Source organism: Antrostomus carolinensis, unplaced genomic scaffold, assembly GCF_000700745.2.
Source record: "Antrostomus carolinensis isolate BGI_N321 unplaced genomic scaffold, ASM70074v2 scaffold13244, whole genome shotgun sequence".
NCBI classification, from domain to species: domain Eukaryota; kingdom Metazoa; phylum Chordata; class Aves; order Caprimulgiformes; family Caprimulgidae; genus Antrostomus; species Antrostomus carolinensis.
In genome coordinates, this window is record NW_010311486.1 from 121,682 (window position 1) to 144,944 (window position 23,263).

Below are 23,263 nucleotides of genomic sequence, written 5' to 3' on the forward strand. Positions count from 1 at the left end.
CCTAGTCACAAAGTACATTTTGAGAACTTGTTTCAAATTCTAATTATCATTTTAACCATTTAAATAAATGAACTAAGCAATAAAACTAATCATCTAAATGCAATACTGTGTGTAATGTGAAACTAATGGGTTTGAAAACCTCTTTGTAATACTACATGGATGTATTGATGCCCTTTTTGCTAATTTATATTACCATTATAAGTAGAATTGAGCTTTTTTAAAAAAGGGATATATATTAGTCTAGCAGTATTGATTAGGAGGAATGTAAACAAAAGGCATAACCAGACATTTCAGTGTTTTGTCAACCAACACTCTTTTGAATTTCTCAGTACAGTAAATTTTGCTGGTTTTAAAAATCAGTAATTTGGTAGAACTCAGAGATGAATGTAAATACTTGGCATGTCTGTCTTCAGTAAAATGTACTAGTGGATTGCCATCCTTGACATTCTTATTTTTTCACATTAAGAAGTTGCCAGGTTTTGTAGATTCTGTCCATAGAGTTTTTAATTATTGATTCTAGAACAGTCACTCAAACTTACTCTCAAATCTAATTCTATGTATGAAAATGCCTGTAAAATTATTATAAGAAAGTTTTTGATTTCTCAGAGAAGTTTCACCTGTATCTCTGAGGCTGTGCAGCTCAAGACAGAAAATGAGCATTTCTTGATTTACAAGTTACATTACGGAAATGCCTATGGGAAAAGTCTCAATAAAATGCCTACCTCTTTTTAAAGAGTGTTGATGCATATGTAACACAGTAATTTTTAACCTCTTTCAACGTACAGGCACTTGGAAAATTTCAGTAGTTTTTTGTCCCCCTGCATGGTAAATTTGTCCTTGGACAATAGGCTGCCTTTTCTTATTTATCTGTTACCACCCTTCAAATCCAATCTGAAGGGCTACAGGTGATAATCACTGATGTAGCACTTCCTACATCTTTAAAACATTGACATAAATATTATGTTGGCACTGTTTTAGGGTAAACTGCATAATGGTCTTGTGGCCTCATTGCTATGAGAGGTATGCCACTTCTAAAGCCATTTGTTATTCACTGCTTATCAAAAAACGTGCAGGTTGGCCTTGATACGTTAACTCGAGACCTGGCCTGGCTGATACAGAATAGAGCACTTGTTTTCATGCACAATAATCCATTTCTGTTTTCACATCCATTCAATGCCTGTCCATATTCAAGCATTTCTATTTACAGATGTAGGTGAGAAATACTGTTTAATGCATTTGAAAAAAAATTAAAATACTTAATGACTCAAGCTAAAGCAACCATGATGTGGCAGCTTGATATTCAAGCTAATGAGTAATTTCCAAAGTTATTCTTTACTATACTGTCACTTGTAGTTTCTTAATAAAGAATGAATGATATTCAGTATGAATAGTGCCATTTAATTTCATTTTCATAAACTTAGATTTTCTTATCTCCAGACCCTGCCTGCAGCTCTGAGAGCCCTGAAAGGAAAGGCAGCTCGGCACTGCCTGACACAGGAATTAGGCCTGCACGTTAAACAGAATCGAGCGATCCTGGACCATCAGCAGTTTGACTACATTGTGCGAATGATGAACTGTGCTTTGCAGGTACAGTACATGAAGGTTTTGTTCTTTTATTGTCTTTGTTTTGTTATTGTGATAAGCAAGAAATTGTTTAGAGTGATGTGGAGAAGCAAAATAATTAAATTATAGCACCATGTACTACAAAGCAGATATTACTTGACAGTGGATTTAAGGTACTTTGTTGTTGAAAGGATAAAGGACAAAATGCTCAGGTCTGTACAGATCTGCCTGATACAAAATAAACAAAGAAAACTGTTCCCATTCTTAATAATTTAAATATAATTTATTTTTTGTAAGTATTGAAGTGATATATCTTAATGGATTTAATTATTTATTAATGAATGGACGTTAGCTTTTCCAGGTAATTTTAAACTCTGAGCTCCTAAAATGTGTATTACCCACTACTTAGTTAAAAAACTCAAAACCATAAGTTTGCTTTCTTTGCCATCACAAGTGCAAACATACTTCAGTTAGAAAGCATACTTTCTACTTCCATGGTTCATGGTGGTACATCTGCTTGTCAAGGTGTTATCTTAGTTGGTCAGACTCACTGAAGGTGTTTGCAGTTCATCTACTAAATTATTCTACTGTTAAATTAAATAATTTTTTGCTGAATAAACATCAATGTACTGTGGTAGCTACCTATGAGAGTAAAATACATGGATGGCTTCTTTTTACCTTAATTTGAATACTTGTTCTGTTTTAGATTTACTTTTTAGCAATTCATTGTCAGAAATATTTTACAGATGTCAGTGTTTTCAGTCTGATATCTGAGAACGTAGTAGCATTTTTTAAAATTTGTAATGCGATCACCTTTGCTTTTAATTTGCCTCTTGTCCCTAAGTTATTTTATCAAATTAGGGATTTGATTGAGACATTGATATTTTAACCCCACTCTCCTCTAATCTAAAAACTGTTTAAATTATTTTGCAGTAGTTTGTTGATTCGTATTTTTTAAAAGAGTGAGTGATAGATATAGCTTTCACTTAAGTATGGAAATAAATTATTATTGACTGAGCAAATCCTACGTCAGGTCACCATCAAATGTAAGATTTGTTGTCTGCTGTATTTCTTGTTTGTTCACAGTAGATATTTTTCTGCTGTTTGGAACAAAATTCAGCTTTGCCTGAGCAGTGGTCTTTGGAGTAAAATTACCTGCAGTTAGTTGATGAAAACGGAAGTCAACTGGCTAAAATTGCACAACATGTACCAGACTGTGCTTTTTTGGCAAACTCTAAGTTTAGCTTCAGAGATGGAAGAAAAATTGAAGTTATCAGTGAAACTGCGTTTCTCTGCCCAAAATCATGGCCAATGGAATACTGCACCTGCTGTGTATTCCAGAGTAAGAAATTTTCTTTCAGATCAGAAAACAGAATTGTCTACATGTGCCACAGATTTTACTTCTACTTTTTTGATTGTTCCTGGGATGAAAAAAATCGAGATGTTTTTAGACAATAGGAATGACATACAAATGGCTTTTATTTGCCATATCTTAGTACAAAACAGATGGCAGAAGAAAATGGGGAGTTGAGGAAATTTCCTTTGCTGAGGAAAGAAATATTGACATTACCTTTTCATAAAGCAATAAGATCCAATCTTTCTCTAAGAGAAAAATGTTATTTTTCTTCCCAGTGATTTGGAGACCCAAGAAGGACCTTAATGTTAACAGAAATGAATGTGTCTGAAGTCTTACTGAAGTTAAAATAGAACGTTGTTTTCCTCAATAAAGCTAGCAAATATAACTCAGATCATGCAGAAGAAACAGATAGATCAAGTAAGGAGGCACAGTTTTTATGCTTTTCTCCCTTCCAACAGTATTTTCATGTCTTTGAAAATATAAAATGGAAATTTCCATTTCTCAGGAGTAAGCTTAGCCAATATGAAAACATCTGAACTCCTGACACTGGGCAGCTAGCTAGAAGCAAGTATTCAGTACATCTATTTCTATGACGTATGAAATTATTTATTAAGATAAAAGCATGATTTATAATTTGTCTGTGCACTTCGTTCAAATGTAATATTTGGAACAATGTGTAAATTGTGACATTTTGGAGCTTCCCTGTATTGATTCAAAAAAATTACATTATCAGGAACTTACTTAAGTTTGCCCTTGCTGCAGTGGGACTCAGCAAGTCAGCAGTTTGCTGCAGAAACATGAAATCTGTTAGCTAAGGGTCATAAGAACAAGTAATTTCAACAGTGTCTGTCAAAAAGATACAGAAATCTAACTTAAGAAATGTGGTCTTAACTGTAGATGTATTCAGGCTTTAGGGAAATACCACATTAATTATGATGGAATTTTGGGGGAGACTTAGATTGCAGTATTGCTTTAAGACCTCACTGAACTATTGGGATTGTAGAAACTACCTCAGCCGTACCACCAAACGTCTTGTCACATTTTTCTGTTAAAGTTATTGCATGTTCCCATTGGCTTCTGTAAGACACAAACTAAAGTATTGCCGTGGCCAGGAGGCATATAGCAGCTGATACAAAAGCTGTGAGAGGAGGGAAGGTCCCAGGCACAGCTGACAGGTTGGGCAGAGCCCTGGCTCTCTACTATTCACACTGGATTGAGCTGGGATGTATGTGCAGCAAGCCCCAGCCTGAAGGTTTTCCCTGGGAATTACCAGTCTCTGCTGACTGACTTGCTCATGCTGATAGGAAATCTGGTGCTCCCCAGCCACCAAACCTCTGCTACTGATAATGTGAATTGTTGCAAACCATGTGTATTTCAAGAGGTACAGGTTGGCCATTTCTGAAAGTGTCTTTTGAACAAGAAACTGTATTATTGGCCTGTACTGATTTTTTTTGTCTTACTGGGAAAAGTGTGACATATTACAAAACCAGGAAGATTGCATTCTGCAAGTTTATTGCAGATCCCTCCATTACTATTCAAGATTTTCCTGGTTGCTTAGTGTCAGGTTTTTTTCTCTTAATAGAATGTATTCTCTTGTTTTACTGGAATCCATAAAAATAAAGATCAGATGCTTTTTCAGAGCTTCTGTGTACTCAGTTTTTAGATGAAAAGCAGTACATCAACAAAATGCTAGTAATAATCCCACCATATATATTGTTGCTGGTCTCATTATATCTGCTGTGACATGTCTGCTACCACAGTGCTTGAGCATAGATTAAGGAAGAGGAATAAAATATTCATACAATTGCTTCAAGTTAATAGTTGTTTGATTTCATTGAAAAATTACTTGGGCTGTATTTCCCCCAGTATCTGATCGTTAGTTGTTTAGCAACTGGGAGGATGCGGGGTTGTATTTTACTGGTTTCTCTAGAGACAGCAAAGCAGATCTCTGGTGTTTGTTAGCTTGAATCCCTCAGTCCAAGAGTGGCATTCTTTTGAACTCTTTTTCTTTAGACTATTTACAGTCTGAAGGTAATGGACAGGAACTCACTGCAAATTTTTAATAGGCCTGTGTTTTGTGGAATAGTACAATAGAGTTCCATATTGATCTGCCTTATTTAGCAGGTAGGCAGCTGCATGTCAAGCCTTGTGGTAGACTTTAGGTGGCTTTACAAATACAGTTAAGGTAAGGCACGATGCAGTAAGTCAATACTGAAGTGTTAGAAACATACTTTTCCATGTCTCTGTCTGGGAAGTGTTTTTGGTTATTCTTAGTATTAGGAAGATCAAAATGACATGGAGGTTGTATTGCTCATTGATTAAAGCAGATGTCTTCTGATGAGGGCAATTAAATCCCCAGTTATTTGCTTTTTTTTCTCTGCTAGGAGTTGTCATTGTCCACTTGCTAAAAACTTTATTGTCATGCCCTAGGTATGATTTTTTCTCCTGACAAATCATATACTCTGAGAAGCATTTAAATCAGCCTGTATTACAGTAGTGTTTAATATCTGTGATAGTGAAGCAGAAGCGTTATGTCCTATTCCCATGTGTTATATAACTAAATTACAGTTAAAAATCATCTACAATGTTGTGAAAGCTTAGTATGTTGATTGACAATTTATTCATACAGATAGCAATGTAATGAGAAAAATGGGAAATTATTTTTCTGAAAACTATTTCCATCATGTTTACTATCTGCTGCTGTGGTTACCTCAGAATAATTTGCAATTACACATAAATTCCTATTGTATTTTTAATAATTTTTAAGAAAGAACGGCAAAAATTCTCTAGGCTCAATTTGCATACTTCTCCTTTAATTTATTGCAAATGACATGGCTTGTCTGTATTTTCAATTGTCTCTGACTTTCCTGTGGCAGCAGCAAGTGAACTCTGTATTTTGAAACATAGTAGCACTTAATTTGATAAAATGGTAGTAAAAGCAAAAAGAGGCCTGAGGATGGCAAGTTCTCCCAGTGTGTAGGTGTAAAGTACTTGATAATCAGAAACAATTTTTATATTAAAAAGACATTGTAAACAATTTGCATAAAATAATTAACAGTAACAATAAGGCTTCCTACATAAATTATTTTCTGGGGAAAGTTTCTCTTCGGATAGTGCAGGACTGTCTTCCTTCAGTACTTGGAACAGATAAAAGTTTTTGTTTAAAAAGATAAACTCCTAAACTACAACACTGCAATATCACATTTCCTCTGTAAGCTGTTGGTCACTAATATTGCCTAACTGCACATTAATGCATTTCTTTGACAAATGTGGGTCAAATTGGAAAACATGTGCCCCAGACACCTGCAGTACTTAATCTAAATGTGCTCAGAGTGGGAATAAGGTGCATAAAACTGTTAAATACATAAATTCAAAATTCTAGTCTTTAGGTGTAGGAAAGGATTGGGGTCTTCTAATCACGTGATTTAATCTGTCAGCCTACAAAGTCATCAATGCTGTTTTAGGACCTGATTTGCTCCAGTGTCCTGTCTGTGAGAATGCACGTGTTGTACCAGTGTAACTGAGGAATATCTTTAATAATAGAGTAATTATTCATCATTTTAGTGCTTTAGATAGTTTCTCATAGATCACTAGGGCTTTCCATAGTGGCAATAAGCAGATGTTTATCTTTCAAGTAGAGTATACTGAGCATTCTAAAAGTACACTTATAATATACAGTATGAAAACTGTAGGAAGTCTTTGTAGCAACCAGGGCAAGATTAAAAATTTCACCTATATTAGGTTACAACAAAGGTACATCTGGGCCAGTATTTGTTCTCCAACAATGGCCAAAAGCAAATGAAAGATAGTGTTGATTTATTTTGCCTCTAGAAATTCTCTTGTGTAATTTCATTGGTGTAATAAGGGCCTCTTTCTAGCACTTACTATACAGTCTGTTGTGAAATAAACTCTAACATGCAAAATCAAAACCAATAGCATTCTATAAATAATATTCAGTTTCTTTTTCTTCTGTAAATAACTTTTCTATTATATTCTGTCACCAGAAAAAGTTTAAAAATTGTCAGAATTCAGAGGTTTGCAAATACTGTCCAGTAACAAGAAAGATTTTATTACTCCTGAGAGAAAATCAGCTGTGTGTGCATGTCATATGATTCAAATTCTTGGCAATATAAAGGTTAAATGAAATAGCATTTCTCATATTTTATGTTGAAAACTATGTTGCCAAACGTCTTTATTTTGGAGGGTTATAGTCTCTTTCTCTCCTTTCAGGCTTTTATTTCATGGCCTGCCTTTTGTTACTCAGTTTGACTTGCATTCCTGGAAGTAGAGACTTTTAGAAGTAATGTTTGAACAGTATGTGAAAATACTTTAAGGTATTTTAAAACATAGAAAATACATAATTAAGAGAAATCACAGGAGTTTAATAGGGCTATACTTAATTCTATTAATTCATCAGTTATTAACAGTTTGATCTTCTTCATCCTGTTAGACGTAGTCATGGTACTATTTAAGTGAAAGAAAGGAGATTTCAGTGTTTAAACCTTGCACTTGGTTGTTTGGGGTTTTTTTGGTCAACAATGGGCACATCATATAGTTTCTCTGGTCTATAGTTTATTACTCAAAATGTAGAAATAACAGTTTTTACATCCTACTGACTTTCCACCTATAATGTTCTGGACTTAATAAAAGAAGATGCTGTTTCTGAGTCTTTCTGATGATGTCTCTTTCCCATGAAATTGCAAGATGCTTGAATATCATTGCACATGGTTTATCTGATGGTAATCATGTAATTTCTGTAGGAAAAAATGGAAGTACACTGTAAGAGATTGTATTGCTGATCTGGTTTTGTTTTTCTTTTCTTTGCTCTGAGGAATATGCTGTTCTCATCCCATACTCATCCCATCTCATTTGGGTGACCACACAGTCCATGAAAAATCCATTCACAGGCATCTTTTTACAAAACCCAGAAAATATAGTTTCGTTCTTTGCGTTTACCTATATGTATGTCACTCAACATTGCAGACTTTTTACCTTTATTACTGCTGCTAGAAGACCAGCCCACAGTTACCTACTCTGCAGGTATCAAGGGAGATGACCACCTTGACACAGTAGTAGCCATTCTTCTCTGGGCAAACAGTCTCCTTGTGAAGGTGGCAGTGGCCAAGTAATTCCTTTTTGCAGCACTAGAGAGGTTTGTTTATGCAGCGGTCTCCACAGAGAGGTATCTGGCTGGTTCTGCATGTGTGCCCAGGCATCAAGGTGGTTGTCTCAAGCTGTGTTAAACTAACTCTGTGGTTTTAGTGAGGGATTTCTTTGATGACCAAGCAGCATCAAACCATGGGTGCTTTTCACACTGGTGCTGTGCCAGCAGGGGTGTTCAGGAATGAGCTCATGTGTGGCTGGGCACTTCCTACATTGCTGTTTCCCTGCAGACTTCCGAGACCCTACTTCTGGTAATCAGAAAGTGCTTGTGACTTGTGCTGGGACCTACCCTCCAAAACTTTTGTGTGAGTTTGTTACTTAAAGAAAAGAAAAGAGAATGATTAGCAGTAATGAGTGTCCCATGACATGCTGTCCATACCTACATCTGCCTTCAGCTGTCCTCCCTCTCGGCTTCTCACCAAAACGTGTTGTGTTCACGCACTGCCTCCTCCCTCTATATGTACACGTACACGTGTGCACACGAGGCCCAAGGGTGATACAGATACCTATGCCTGCTATATAGAGAAATATATATACACATATTATAAACTGACTGTTAATGTAGATGTTAAAATCATCCCCAAGTCTCGCTATGATCACTGCAGCCTGTTTGGAGTTGAATAAACCTGCATCTCTAACATGTGTCTTGAGGGCTCCAATTGCAGAGAATCCCCTGGTTTGCACCAGGTCTCGTGCTGCTAATGTGAAAAAGGATCAAAAGTGCCAGAATAAAAATATGATAGAGTTCTCCTTTCTCTTGCTATAACTTGTTTTCTAATCTGCAGGGTGTGGGGATATTGATTATGCCTTCATTATGTTTCTATGCAGTTATCAGAGCAGGATTCGGCCTTGTTATAAGGGTCTCTGCTCGATATTTTATTGCAAATATTGCAGGTGGTAGAAGGGTATTGGTTTTAATACAAGAATAATCAGAGGTGCAGGTGAGCGGCGGTGCCACGGCTCCTCTGGCTGGTGTCAGCTTTGGGGCTCGCCGTGCGGTTTCCAGGGGCGGCCCTGACCGGCTGGAACCGGCTGTGACCGGCTGTGACCAGCCCGGGGCGCCCTGCTGCCCTCAGCCTCAGACAGCCCCTCACAGCAGCACCGCGCAGCCGAAATCCGGGCCCTGAAGCAGAGCAGCGGCAACAAAAACAGGTATGTTAAGAGCTGTGATGATCTTGAAGAGTTTTTGGCATATTTTAGCAGATTTTAGGTGACATTTACATAGCAGTGTTGACATTTTAGAAAAAAAAAAATAGGGTGTAGTATCCAAACTGCAGGCAGCTGGTCTGTGTCTGCTGCATCGATTTCAGTCAGGCCATTGTCTGGCTTACAGAGAGATCAGTAAGAATGTGGTAAGCACCAGACACCGAATGAGGGTGTCACAGCAAGCAGGGCTGAGGAGAGTGGTACAAACCCCCCCGTCCCTGTTGGGTCTCTGGGATGTTCGTGTGCTAGAGCAGCTTTACTCGTCACGGACGTCTCCTGTCCCCGGACGTTGTTCAGCCCTCCCGTGTTTGCTGTTGCCGCAGGGCGTGCTCGCGTGTGTTTGCTCACACCTAGGTGTCTTATTGAAACCATGTCGCTTCTTGGAGCGTTGACGTGGTAGGCTCTGACTGCTCTTAAGTGTTCATTGCTGTTAATGTGGCCTTGTGGTTGCCAAGTGTTCCTAATAACTCCGTGTTCTAAATATTTTTGGTTGCCTTGATGAAAAGCAGACATGTGCTTGTACGCTACTCACTGCTGTAAATAAAGCAAGTCTGGTTTAGGAATTGTGTTATACTGCTGTGTAGTTGCCTGCCTGCAAAGAGGTGGGCTGATGAAACATAGTAAAAAAAAAAAAGAGAGAGAGAGAAGAAAAAAGGTCTTTGATGTTGGAAAGAATAAGCTTTTTACTAATAGAATAGGTTACGTTAAATCAGTGACTTCTGTTTTATATTCAATAAAAATATGGAAGAAACATGGAATTTTTTTTTTCTTATTTTAAATTTGTGAAACTATCACAACATACATAAAATTTAAAATAAAAACAAAATTCCGTGTTTCCAAATGGGTGGCTGTAAGATCATAATCTTTCATTTATTTTTCACATGCAGTAATTTCTAGAACGGAAGGAACATTGAAATACATTCAAAGTCTTCTAACAATTTGGTTGCTATAATGTTTATAGAACCGTTGGTTTGAACAATTGAAATCTTTTCAGCTTGTATTCAAAAATGGAAGTGTGATGTTGAGATAAATACCATAAAACACACACCAATTATGGGTTTTGTCAGTATTTAGTGTAAATTTTGACAAATGCATGAATACAACAAACATAAAATAGTGAACGTATGTGGCATTTTAGAATTTGAGGAAAAAAGCATAAGAATTTATTTCTTTACAGTAATAGATCTAACTATACTGTTATGTAAACAAAAAGTGTGTGTAGTTATAGAACAAAAACAGAAAATAAAGGTGTAAAAAAAAAGTTTGACAATCTACATATATTGTAAAAAATTATGGTAGCTGTTGACATTCACTTTCAATATTACAGCCCAGATTTTATTCTGATTTTAAATTGAAGATACAATGCGCATTTTAAAACAGTAGGTATCAGAACTCATTAACTTAAAATCAGTCCAGCAAACTGTAATTAACTATTCCAAACCATAATAATCTATTTGTGAAAAAATGACTTATGGAAAGGTGAACAATACTACCTGAAGTTTACTCAGAGTGCTATTGGTGGTGGTCATTCCTGGCTTGAAATCTGTGGGCATTCTGTGCTTAAAAGTAAGTCTAGATATGCTAAAATAAGTTAGCATTCCATTATCTCTTATATAAAAACATTAGCTTTTGATAGCCTACTTGAAATTCATCTCATCTGAGGTCACCTAGGAGTAATCAAAACTGTAGGGAGAATTGCTGATTCTTGGATACGTTTTTCCACAAGAACGTGTTAAAGATTGTTTCTGCAGCCAGAAATTTTCTGAGTATTTAACAACATTGAGGTTACATATTGTCCGTTGAGGCTTTATTGATCTCCGTAAATACTATTTTTGGAAAAGAGGGTTAGGATTTGTTGAGGGGAAAATGATTTTTTTTTTTTCCAGGTCAGCTTGAAACAAATAATGTTTAACAAATTTACCTAATCAACATATCTTCTTGGTGTGCCTTGTTTCTGTGACAGCTTTAAATTTTTTTTGTTTCAGTTACTGATAATATTCGCTCTTGGGAACATGAAGAGAAACAAATAGAGATGCTTGCTAAGAGAGAGAAGGGGTATTACAGGGAATGTCATATGTTCCCTGTTCCCTCTCAGTAAAGGGACTATGTTCCATATTTTCCATCTTAACAAAAAATTAAAATCTCCCACATCTGTTCCTATTTAATTTTCAAAATTTGAAACATAATTATATAATTTAAAAAAAAATAAAATGAGCAAGTGTGTAGCTCAGTTTTCCGGTCAGTAAAAAGAAACTGACCTTAGAAGTCCTTTGGGGGTAGCTGAAATTCTGGTGGAGCCTGTAATCTCCATGTTAGTGATGAAACATCTTTGGCTACTCAGACAACAGCCTAATAAGAAAGAAATCATGACAAATTCATTTTCAATGAAGTAATTTTAAGTCATACCTAAATACTTTCAAAATTATCCAATAAAAGTTTTCCTTAAGAAAGACTTTCAAAAACGTACTAAAAAGACTAAGACCAATGTTTGATCATGAACTTCAATATCTAGCACAGAAACCTTTATCTTGTATCATACCACTGTAAAGCTTGGTTCTATCACGATTTGTAGAAATATGTAACTTTTTTAGAAATAAAAGCTGAAGTACTTACTCAAAAACTAATTTTGATTAACAGTGTATGCAAGAAACTGGTTAGCAGCATTTAAAATTTGTAATATTAGCAAAAAATGTTGATACATTTCTTTTCCTAGTCAGCATGCAGCTTTCAGTTCAGAACAGATGTCCCTTGAAGCAGGTTCAAAGCAAAGTTCTCTGTGCTTTCTTGATCTCCTTTGTATTCTTTTCTGTATTCTTTTCACTGTGTCTGATAATCATCCTTTTGGAGCCATTTTTTATCTAATATTATCTATATCTGTCATTTATTTTATCATCAATCCAGAGTGACTTCTAAATTATTTTTTTTTTCCTCATGACAGGCAACCAACTTTACTAATCATTGTTACAAAATAGTTGAATCAATTGACTGTGTGTAGGAAATCAGTATGTCAGTAAAAGGCATATCTGGAAAACTCATGTTTTGAAACTTTCTACAATTCAGCTGTGAGATATTTCCCTAATTTAAGATTTCTTCATGTCTTGATTTGAGACACTGGTGGGTTATGGAACTTCTGTGTATTCCAGAAATTGTTGCAGTACTGTACACTCTGCTGTGATGATCTGATGATTGCCAATATTACCATACAGATTTCCTTTATGTCACTGCAGTGATTACTGGCATGCTAGTAAAATTTGGCAGGTAATACGCTTTTCTGACTACTATATCTTTAAATTTATTTTTTTCTTGTTAACTTTGTGTATGCCCAGGTGAAGTAATCATATTATTTTAGGTATACAAAAGCTTCCATTAATGTGTTGATCTTGCTACTTAGAACTGCAGGTAAGATAAGAGAAGATGCTCATATTTCTTGTTAGGAGGAGACAAGATTGGAAATTTTTATCTTTTGAGTCATCACATTTACATTTATTGTACGTGGCTGACAGTTCATGCCGACACTGTGTGTTTCATTCACTGTACGCACTGATAATAATTGAAATAGTGCCACGCTGTCCAGAAATGAGCTATTGATCTTCAGAATTCTGTCCTGCACTCATTTGGTAATTGGCTACTGCATTCTCAGCAATTGGAGCCTTGATGTTTTTAGGATGCCAAAGCCATTGCTAATGCTTAAACTTCTCACTTTTTATTTTCACTATCCACTCTTCTTTTTCAGCCATTGCAATCTGGCTTATCCTTCTGAACGCTCCAAATATGAATTCTGTGGACAGAATTTCAAACAGCATGAGCGTAGTTGGGAATTAATACTTCATTAATATTTCACTGTACCCCAAGTTGCCTTTTATGAATCTTTTGATTGCCATCTACTGTCCTTCCATAGCAGAACTCCCCTTTCTGTGTTTTTTGCCCTATAACTTCAAGAAGATAAGAATAAAACGAAAGGTGATTGGAGTAAAACCCTCAGGAAGGGAGGTCAGATGGACTGGGAGAAGATCTGTTAGGGTTTTAAAATGGATTAACTGGCAACCCAAAAGCTGGCAAAGGCTTTTTCTGTGGCTAGGTAGCTGGACGTTGCTACTACCAATGATTTAGGCTATGGAACAGAAAAGGATCGTACCGAGATTTCTTACAGCTTGTATCAAACAAACAGTTTTGCTGGAAGGCAGTGCTACAGCAGAGTTCCCTGCTACACTTCTGCCTCTTTGGTGCACACAGCAAGCTGAGGGATTTCTTCTTTCCTCTGGTAGTGTTTGCCCTGCAGAGCTGTTTTTACACAGAACAGAAATTTGTTTCAAGGATGTCCAAACGTGCCTCTTCAACTAGATGACAGTTCCAAATTTTTTTACTGTTTCTTCCATTGTCTTTATTTATCTCTTACAAAAAATGCCTCACACTTCTTTTTGCTTGTATTCTTAGAAAAACAAACACTTTATTGACATTAAAGGAAAGAATTTTTAACAGAAGTTTCATAAGAAACCATTCCCACATTTTGCATGTGCTTATACTTGTCTTATTGAACCACAAAAAGTGTAAGATTTCAAATAAAATATGTATCCATATTAAAGAAGCTGTTGCCCATGCACTGGAAAGTATCTGAAAGTAATCTGAACACTTAAAATACTTCACATTAAGTTAAATAAAAATACTATATTTTTCTAAGTTTTCTTTTCCATAGTTTAAATATTTGTATTAGAATGTGTATATTTCATTGACGTATATTATCTTGGAGGGAGCACTTTACTAAATCAAGCAGCTCTTGAAATCTCTGAATCTCTTGGGCTTTTTAGGCTTTGCAAAAACACTCTTCCTTGATCACACAGATTTGATGTGTTAATCAAGAGGGACGCTGCTCTACAACATGCTGTCTAATCACACACAACGTATGTCCTTCCGTTTCCCACATTTATTTTAGGTATACTTTTCTATGAACCATTTATCCTTTAAAAGACTTTATCAGCCAGGGTTATAAAGCCTTAAATTTACTGGGAGTTTTTTCTCCCAAAATAATGGGATGTTTCTGAGCTTTAGTAGCATGATTTTTTCATGATGTAGAATGAGCCTATTCTGATGTTGTTACAAGGTTGATTTGGGGATTGAGCAACTTGTACAAAAACATGTATTAAAGTTGTTAAAACTGCAACTACTTTTTGAAACACAACAGAAAATTTACATTCCAGCCTATTAAGAAACTGAGAGGTCTGACAGCAGGCTTGGCAGCACGGGATTTTAGGTTCCATCAGATTCAACCAGTACAATGCATCATTGGCGCCTAAGCATGGAAAAGCCCTTGCTGGCTGAATTCAAGGTTCACAACCTTATAATAAGCAAAATTACCTCAAAAAAACCACAAAACCCCCAATTGTCATCCTTGAAATTCTGCAGCCAGTGCAGGTCATCCCAGAAATATCCTCTTCCAGCAGCTGACACTTGTTTTGTGAATCCAGAAATGGAGCTGCACCAGCAAAGCTAATCCAAGAAAACTTCTTCCAGAAGCAGCTGGTCATTGTCGTTCTTGTCCTTTGGTACAGCTGTACGCAGACTAACTGGTGCCTCTGCCAGAACTGTAGCAAAGCTTCTCAGCACTATCCAGGTTGGCGTAGGAAAACTGAAGCCATCCGGCAATGAGACGTCAAATAGGTATTGAAAAGAGACTCCACTTTTGACAGCTTGTGAAAAATGTGTCTCCCAGAGGCAGTGTTGCATCCACACAAACATGTACTTCAGTTCCCAGGGGCACCTGCCAGAATCCTGCTAATGTTTTGAGGATATATATATATATATGTATGTATGTATGTGTGTGTATATATATATCTATATTAAAAAAAAAAAACAAACGGCATCAGCTTTCTCTCGTGTGTGTGTATATATATATCTATATTTAAAAAAAAAACAAACGGCATCAGCTTTCTCTCCAATCATTTTTGTCTGTGCTGGTTAAGCAGAGTGTTTTGCCTTCATATACTTATTTAGTTCTTCTGGGCTTCCTTCAGTTCTGCACTCTCCTGGCAGTTTCCATCTCTTGGATGAGATCCTTAAACTCTCTAATTATTTTGTTCTTTTACCCCTGCTATGAGTGTATCTATTGGTGGGACTCATGTTTTTAACATTTTTTACTTGGTACAAGACAATCTTCCCCCTCCTATCCCCCATCAGTCTTACACATTGTTTCCAGTTATTTACCCTCTATGTAATATCACAGCTCTAAATTTGTTCACTTCTTCTGCCTGTTGCTATTCTTACAATGCTTGTTTTCTGACACCGAGATACTTCATAGTATTTCCATTTCCTGTCATATTGAATGCCTGTTCAATTAAACTGCAGTATTAGCTATTTTTCCAATTCCTTGGAGCTGTCTATACTGTACGGAGTTTGCTGATATCTGCAAACAGTAACAAACCAAGGTAATACATTTTGTAGTTTTTTCTGAATTTGGGGACACAGTCTTGTTTTGACATGTATAACACAGCATGTGGTTCCAGGTGCTGTTCATATGTAGCTTATGTTTTCATGGAGTTACCCTGTCCCTTGCACAGAACCTTGCATTTGTCTTTGTTGAAGTTCCGGAGGTTCTGATCAGTCTGTTTCTGACAGGCTGTGATGCCAGTTAGTAACAATCCTGCCCTCCAGCATATTTACCACTCCCCCAAATGTGATGTCATCCAGAAATTTGATGAAGATGCATTTTATGCCATTTTACAGGTTGTGAATGAAAACATTAGGTGGTGTTTGCTACAGTATCAGCCCCTGAACATATAATGCCTAACTAACATATAGCCTAACTAACCTTCCTGTTAAACTTGGAACCATTGACCATTGTCTTTTGAGTCTGATGGTGCAATCAGTTTTCCCATCTTTCATCTAGACCGACTCTCCTCAGCTTGCCTACAAGGATGCTAAAGGAGCCTGTGTCAAAAGCCCTCTTAAAGCCAAGGTACCTGAAATGTGCTGCGCTTTCCTCAGCTACAGAGCTTGTCATTTCATCATATAAGTTGATCTATTTGTCATTGATCAGCCTGTGCTTTCTGTTCTCAATCACTTTCCTGTTCTTCGTGTTTCTGGAAATGCCTTCTATGAGGACTTACTCCCCACATTCCAGCCTGTAGATCCCCCATACCCTTTCCTTGCCTTCTTTTAGGTGTTGCCCAAGGTTTTATTTCTGTTTCCCCAGAAAATCAGTTACAAGGTACTGATAAGAGACTAAGTCTCCCAAGGGGAAAAATTAGGGGTTTGGAAGTTCTCTTTTCTGAGGTGATGTCAGTGAGGGTTTTAGCATAAAAAATTATTTTGCCATCACATGACATTCAATGGAAAATTTTCAGTGAGCCCTACTTCCAAGTTACATTTCATCATCCATTGTTTGTTCAGTTTCTCCACAATGAACTAGACACAGAATGTTTTGGTAATTGATTTGAGCTGTGTGTTGACTTGTTGCATTTCAGAAGATGTAAAATTCCACTTCTATCCAGACAATATTTTTCTAAAGTAAAAAACTCATTTTTCAGTGAATCACTTTACATACCCATAGAAATCTGATTTTTTTTAAGGAGTTAATTCCTATTGTAGAATTGTATAGAATGTGCACTGATGATGTGATGCACTTTATTAAAAGTATATTAAATTAGATAACCACATGAAACTTAGAAAAGAGCATTAAAATTAAATTAAGCAAGATGAATGTATTCTTACACGTTTGAAAGTTTGTGACTTTCCTTATAATTTAGGAGAAGAGGTGCTGCTGCGCACCAAATGACTGCTGGAACGCGTAAGAATGTGTGCTGCGTACTTGTGAACTGATTTGCTAATAGATAACTGGACTATACTAAAATATTGCATCTATTTTAATAGCTCTTCTAATATTTTAAGTGTTTTTCCATTGTTGCTTAGCTCAGTTAACCAGGCTGTCTATAAAGTGGTTTATGAAGTATCCTGTATTTATGTTTTGCAATCACTGCGTAAGTGCTTTGGTCTACCGGGGCGTTAGGAGTGCGCTGCAGCCTGTAGATATATTACGAATTAATCACCCCTTTCCAACTGAGTAGTTAATGGATATTGATCACTGTTTTGTCATGAATTGCAATGTATTCTATCATTTGAATGTTGTTTGTCAAATACTTTTTACAAATTACTGTGCAGGACCTTGTATCACAGCTGGTGTAGTTTAAGGTTTGGACAGAGTCACTGTGAATGAAGCCCTGCTGTGAAATAAAAGTCAAAAGGCATCTTGGCATCCCAACCATTTCCTTGGGAGAAGATTACAGCCTGAGTATGTTGAACTTTATTGCCATGGGCCTCATGACAGTATTCAGAAACATGCATGGCATTTCTGTTAAAGAAACTCAGATGTGCTTAGACGCAAGAGATGGCATTCTTGTGTTTATCAGTATCTTGCAAAAAAAAGTTAAATGTTTTTATGCTTTTGGGGTACAGTAAAAATATAGTGAAGAATGTGTAATTTATGCATATAAAATTTGAGGTTCCTAATTTCCTAAACATAATTTGTTACGAGAAGGAGGAAATGACTAATCTCAACTCTAGACGGAAATGTATTTATTGAGAAACAAGGTTGGAGCGGGGGGGCTCGACAGCTCTTCCCTGAGTAAAATGTTCTTTCTTGTTTTGGCTTGCTGTGAGATCAGAAGTACAATGGAGCTGCATAGAGAAAATGTGTTGTTTTTGTTAACTTGTGAACATGTGGAGTAAAGGAAACTTAGAAATTAATGAACATTATGTGCTTGTGTAATTCCATCTAAACTGCATCAATTGAATTCTTTCCCTTATGCCACTATGTTTCAAGGACAGACAAACCTATGAGAATTCAGGGCCAGGTAAAGACAAATACGAAGCTCTTCAGGAAGTAAAATCCTTCTAAAATGGAATTGGATCTCCTGCTACCTGGAATGGCAGACCTACAGCATCTTGCATGCTATTGCTGACATGATAGGTTCCTTAATGTAATGATCATTATGAAGGCTCCTGGTCAGGCAGAAATACCACAAAGTCAAAACAAATTGATGAGGATTCTTCTGGGTTAGATGCAGTTCCTTTGTCTTCCACGCTTGCACTCATATGAATGTAATGGCTGTAGAGGATGAAGAGAGAATTAAAATTTAATGAGAGAATTAAAATTCAATTCTAGTTTTGAATTGCATTGTTGTTCTACACGGTGCATCCTTATTCCTTTTAACAAACAAAGCATTTTTTCTAAACTGGACTGAGAAGTCTCTTACTACTTTAGACAAAAAGAATAGTCTTGTGCTTTAGGTTTGTGCATCGACAATAACAATTCTGTGATTCAGTAAAACTTTTGCCCACATAATACATCTGTAGCAATAAGGATTAAATCTTGGCATCACTGAAATAATCTGTTGAATTCTGAACCAATATTTCACCTGTAATTTGTAGCCAATGTATTTTGCGTAGTTTACGGTTACCTTACACAGGCTAGCTTAACAGTTCTTCACTGAGTGCTTTAAAAACTCTATGAGTCTTTATGACTCTAAAGTTTCTGTCATTTTTTTCTTGATTCATTATGAGCTTAGTCCTGCATGGTGATGAATGCTCTTGGTCTTCATGAAAATCATCAGCATTCAATACTTCTCAAGAGGGGCAATGCAGCATTGAGGGTTACTTTAGGAGGATTTTTAATAGAGCATACATGTATCATCCTGCACTGCCAAAAAAGTATGGATCAAGAGCTGCCACGTTTAGCTTTTTAGTTGGAATAGTTACATTTATTTATAGTACTGCTGAATGTAAAGCAAAATTGGGTCTCAAGTTTTCAGCATACTCAGATTTCTGTAGATTATTAAAAAATGTGGTGTCTGTCTGAAAAGCTTACTGCCCAAAGCAGAATGTGGTTTAACACCGGAAACATACTGTATCAGCTAGCGATTAATGAGAGAGACTATCAAGATGGGTTTAAAAAGAAAATTGCCTTCCAAATGTTATCTGACATTTAATACATCTCTCATAGATTTTTATCATGTGACTAAGAGAAAATAGAAGTATCTCTTGTACCTGTTGTTAATTACTAAGTATCAGTTGTTGATTACTGCAGCCTGTTCAGGAAGGTATGTAAATTTGTGCTTAACTGTCACAGTGCTTCATTGACTTGGGCTTGCTCTTGTAGTCAGTGGAACATCAAAGGGTGTTGAATCTGCGCCTGCACCTTCAGTAGCAGATGAAGGAGGAACCTTTACTTGGGGTGGCTTCTCTTGGCTGTTCTTCACTAGGATCAGATTGTGGAGGGCATCTCAATGATGACATAAGATACTTTGTTTTCCAAACAAAAGTTCAGGTCAGGACTTGTTCTGAAGTCAAGAATGAGGAGAAGAGTTGTCTCTTCTCTCCAGTACCAGAAGCCTAAACCACCTGCCAGATTCCAAAAGCCAACCTTGTCTCACCAGACAAGAGCAGTCCTGTGCATCCATCCAAGCAGTCAAAATCTGTAACTTCCTAGCTGTCGGTTCTGCAACGTAATGACAATATCTAACCACCAGTTTTGCTGCATATTTAAACTGAGCAGAACATAAAAGTAAATCACATGTATTATCAAAGTACGTAGTATAAGGAAAAACATTCTCATTTTATTATTCTCTTGTCAATTTAGTATTGCAAAACTATTAAATGTACATGAGTTCCTGTAACACTTCCAGTCTGCTACAAAGATCGGCAACTATTTGAATATATGACCAGTATGGCCAGAATAATGTGCCGGGTCTTCACTCCTTTAGGCATGGATGCAAAGCAGTACTCTGCATATGGCACAGTGGAAGTCTGTATTTCACTGTCATAAACCACTGTTTTTAGGAAATTAATTTGCTGAGAACAATTTTTGTTCCGTAGATGTGTTTTGGCTTCATTTTGTGCAAACTGGGGGGAACAACTTTAATTATTTTATGGTATTTGATTTATCTACTTCTGTATCAGTAGTAAGAGATATTTTTCACAATTGATAAAGACATTATTATATATAAGGCAGCTGGATTCCTTTGTTTCAGGAGTCTAAATTAATTGCATACAGTATATATATGACATTTTCAGTTCTGAGTTTGCCTGTAAAATTGAGAAGGTAAGATTTCTGTGCAATATCTCTATTGACCATGGCATCTGCAGATACAAAGCAGATAAATAATTGATTTCACTATTCTTAAAACAGCAGTATTATACTTTATTCCTAACTGAGATCATTTTACATTTCTTGCCATATGCTGGAGAATAAAATATATAGAGAGATAATACTTCCATACTACAAGTCCAGGGGGTACTGCTGACATAGAATATGTGGAGAATTTCATACTTGCAAGAAGGAATGGAAAAATGATGTACTGTGTTGTTTATGTGGTGATGATATATATCTTTGAGACATATGTTAGCTCTTGGAATATTGAATGCTCTCTAGGTGAAGATGCATTTTTCAGTTTTTATAAAGATATTTTTATGTATATTTTGGGTGAAAGCCAAAGCTCTTACAAATAATTTCAGCTGAGGGATTAAGTAGATAACTTGAAACAATGAGTGTGGGTGATTTCATACCTGGTTATAAATAAACACGTACAGAAATAAGATATGTCTTTCTTTAAAAACTGTCAAGCATTCCTAAAGGTTGTAAAGTCTTATTTCAAATGGGAAGCTTTCAGATTTAGTGAAAAAATACTAACAGTATTTATCGCATCTTTATATTAAACTACAAATACATATCCTAAATTCCAAATGGGGGTTAAGGATATGGATAACAATAGGAAATAATGCAGAAGTTGAAAATGAAAAGCAGCTGAGGCTATGTCCTTTAGTCTTACTGTTCTGACATCTTACAGACTAATTTGGGGTTTTTTTACATACATGTCTCAATAACTAAAAGGCGGCATTAAAATGTACATTGAGTTTCTCAGTGTCCACTTTCCTCACAGTGTTCCTCTACCAGATTGGAATGTGTTACACAATGTGGGCACTTGCACACCTTTTGTTTTCCATGCACAGTTAGCATATGTGCATTCATTGCGAGTTAAACATGTTAAAACCTTCAGTAACTGTGCAGAAATAAAGCTTCACTTCTATGAACTTGTACAGCTTTTCAGAATACATATGTAAGTAGTTCTCTAAATGCTACTTTATTTAACTGTATATGGACATTAGTGTTCTGTTTAGGTCAAGTTGATTAAAGTAATAGAAGATGAAATATTTGTTATTGGAAAATGACAAAGGATGAAATGGACTTTTAAAGTAATGAGAAGCAAAATAGTCTTGTGATGAGTTTTTTGGTCTTTTGTTTTAAATCTGCCATCCACAGTCACTCAGGAACCATTTAAGAAAGAAGAGTGAAATGAATACAAATAACATCCTAATGATCCTTGACATGATTGTTCCTGAATGCAGATTTTATATTTCTGCTATCACAGTTGGCTGGTGCCAATTTTTTGCTAGTTGCTGTGTTTCAGAGAGCTCTGGTATAAGATGAAGGCATAAATGAAAAGTCTGGCAGAGGAACACTTGAAATATTTCAATCTGGCATTTGGTCAGATGTTATAGATACTTAATAGAAGTGTTGAGTTCGAGGGTGCCCGTTGTAAGAATGAATGTTAAAAACACTGAAGTGAATTGTTCAGGTGGAAGTGTTGTTTTGCCATTCATTGTCCAGGGGCATAATAGTGATACATTTGTCTAGTAGAACTATGTGCATTTTTGTGTTCTTCAGCGTTGGCAAAAAGAGATAATGAAAAAAATTTAGTATCTTGTTTTTTTTTTAAATATCTTTTTTAACTCTTGAGTATTTTTTGTTCCATGTTTTTAAAAAAAAAATTCAAAAAAAAATTCAAAAATTCAAGTAGTTTGTTTTTTAAATATTAAATTACATTCCAATTCCGGTTTCTTTTAAAAGACTTCCATAATAAAATGACTATTTTCATCAGTGCAATTACTAGTTGATTTACTTTGGCATACCCTTTTTAACCTAGAGAGACATAAATGATACACTTAACTGTTGAATGAGGCATTCTGAGACTGTGAAGAGAATGGGTTTTCACTGTAGAGGTTGTGGAGATGATTATTTCATATTAAATAAATGCCAGTTTCTTTGCGTAAGCTCTTGGAAAGTACATTCTTTGATCATCACATCACTTCCATTTCAGTCAGATTTGCTGTTGACCCAAATGGAAGCAGCCTACCTTTTTATTGTTTCCTAAATGAGGAATACTTGGCTTTTTTAATGTAAACTATGTTGGTGAAATTGTATTTCAGACATGGGCATGGGCATGAGAGAGCTGCTAATAAATTCCTTAAACTGGAAGAATCATAGCAATACCTATCTAGCAGAACTCGAGGGAAGACATGTGTATGTACACACACATGCACACACATAAATATGTGTTGTTCTTACATGATACCAAGTTATTAAAAGTTACATTTTTTATAGGAAGGATATCAGAGGAATTCCATAGGATAAAAATAAAATTATAATGCATAACATTGAAAATGTTTTTACTTACTTTCTTTGTATGTTTTTCTTGAAGGATTGTTCATCTTCAGAAGAATATAGCATTGCTGCAGCATTGCTACCCCTGACAACTGCTTTTTATAGGGTAAGTTTTTATTGAAAACCACTCCTAATTTGTATTTTTTTTACATTGTGTACATTGTTAAAATGAAGGAAGTGGTGACAGGAGATACATGGTGGGTAGGAAGGTTCATTCTAGAATTTATTTACATCAATGGAAGTCTTTTTATAGGCTATTATTGGACATTGCTCCAGAATTACACTTACTCATGTTGGGTGATGATGATTATGATAGATTTATCCAGAACTAAATGCAGGCTTATGTGATGGGTTAGAGAATTATCATTGAATTATAACTAGTCACTAAAATAATTGAAAATAAAAATTTCTGATGTTATTGTGTAAAAAATGTTTATTGGAGTACTTTTTTTGTTTAATTTGGCATGTTAAGCATTGACCAAAAA

The 23,263-nt window shown here is 36.0% G+C and overlaps 1 protein-coding gene across 1 annotated transcript in view; it reads left to right on the forward strand.

The window, feature by feature from the left end:
- Positions 1-22,884, forward strand: part of LOC104524009 (myotubularin-related protein 13) — a gene marked incomplete at its 3' end in the record, with an annotated part of 112,609 nt that extends 89,725 nt beyond the window's left edge. Inside the window, exons 16-17 of the mRNA XM_010166755.2 lie at positions 1,438-1,587; positions 22,816-22,884. Coding sequence (XP_010165057.2) covers positions 1,438-1,587; positions 22,816-22,884 — 219 coding nt within the window. The remainder of the gene's footprint in view (positions 1-1,437; positions 1,588-22,815) is intronic.
- Between the last annotated feature and the right edge of the window lie 379 nt (positions 22,885-23,263).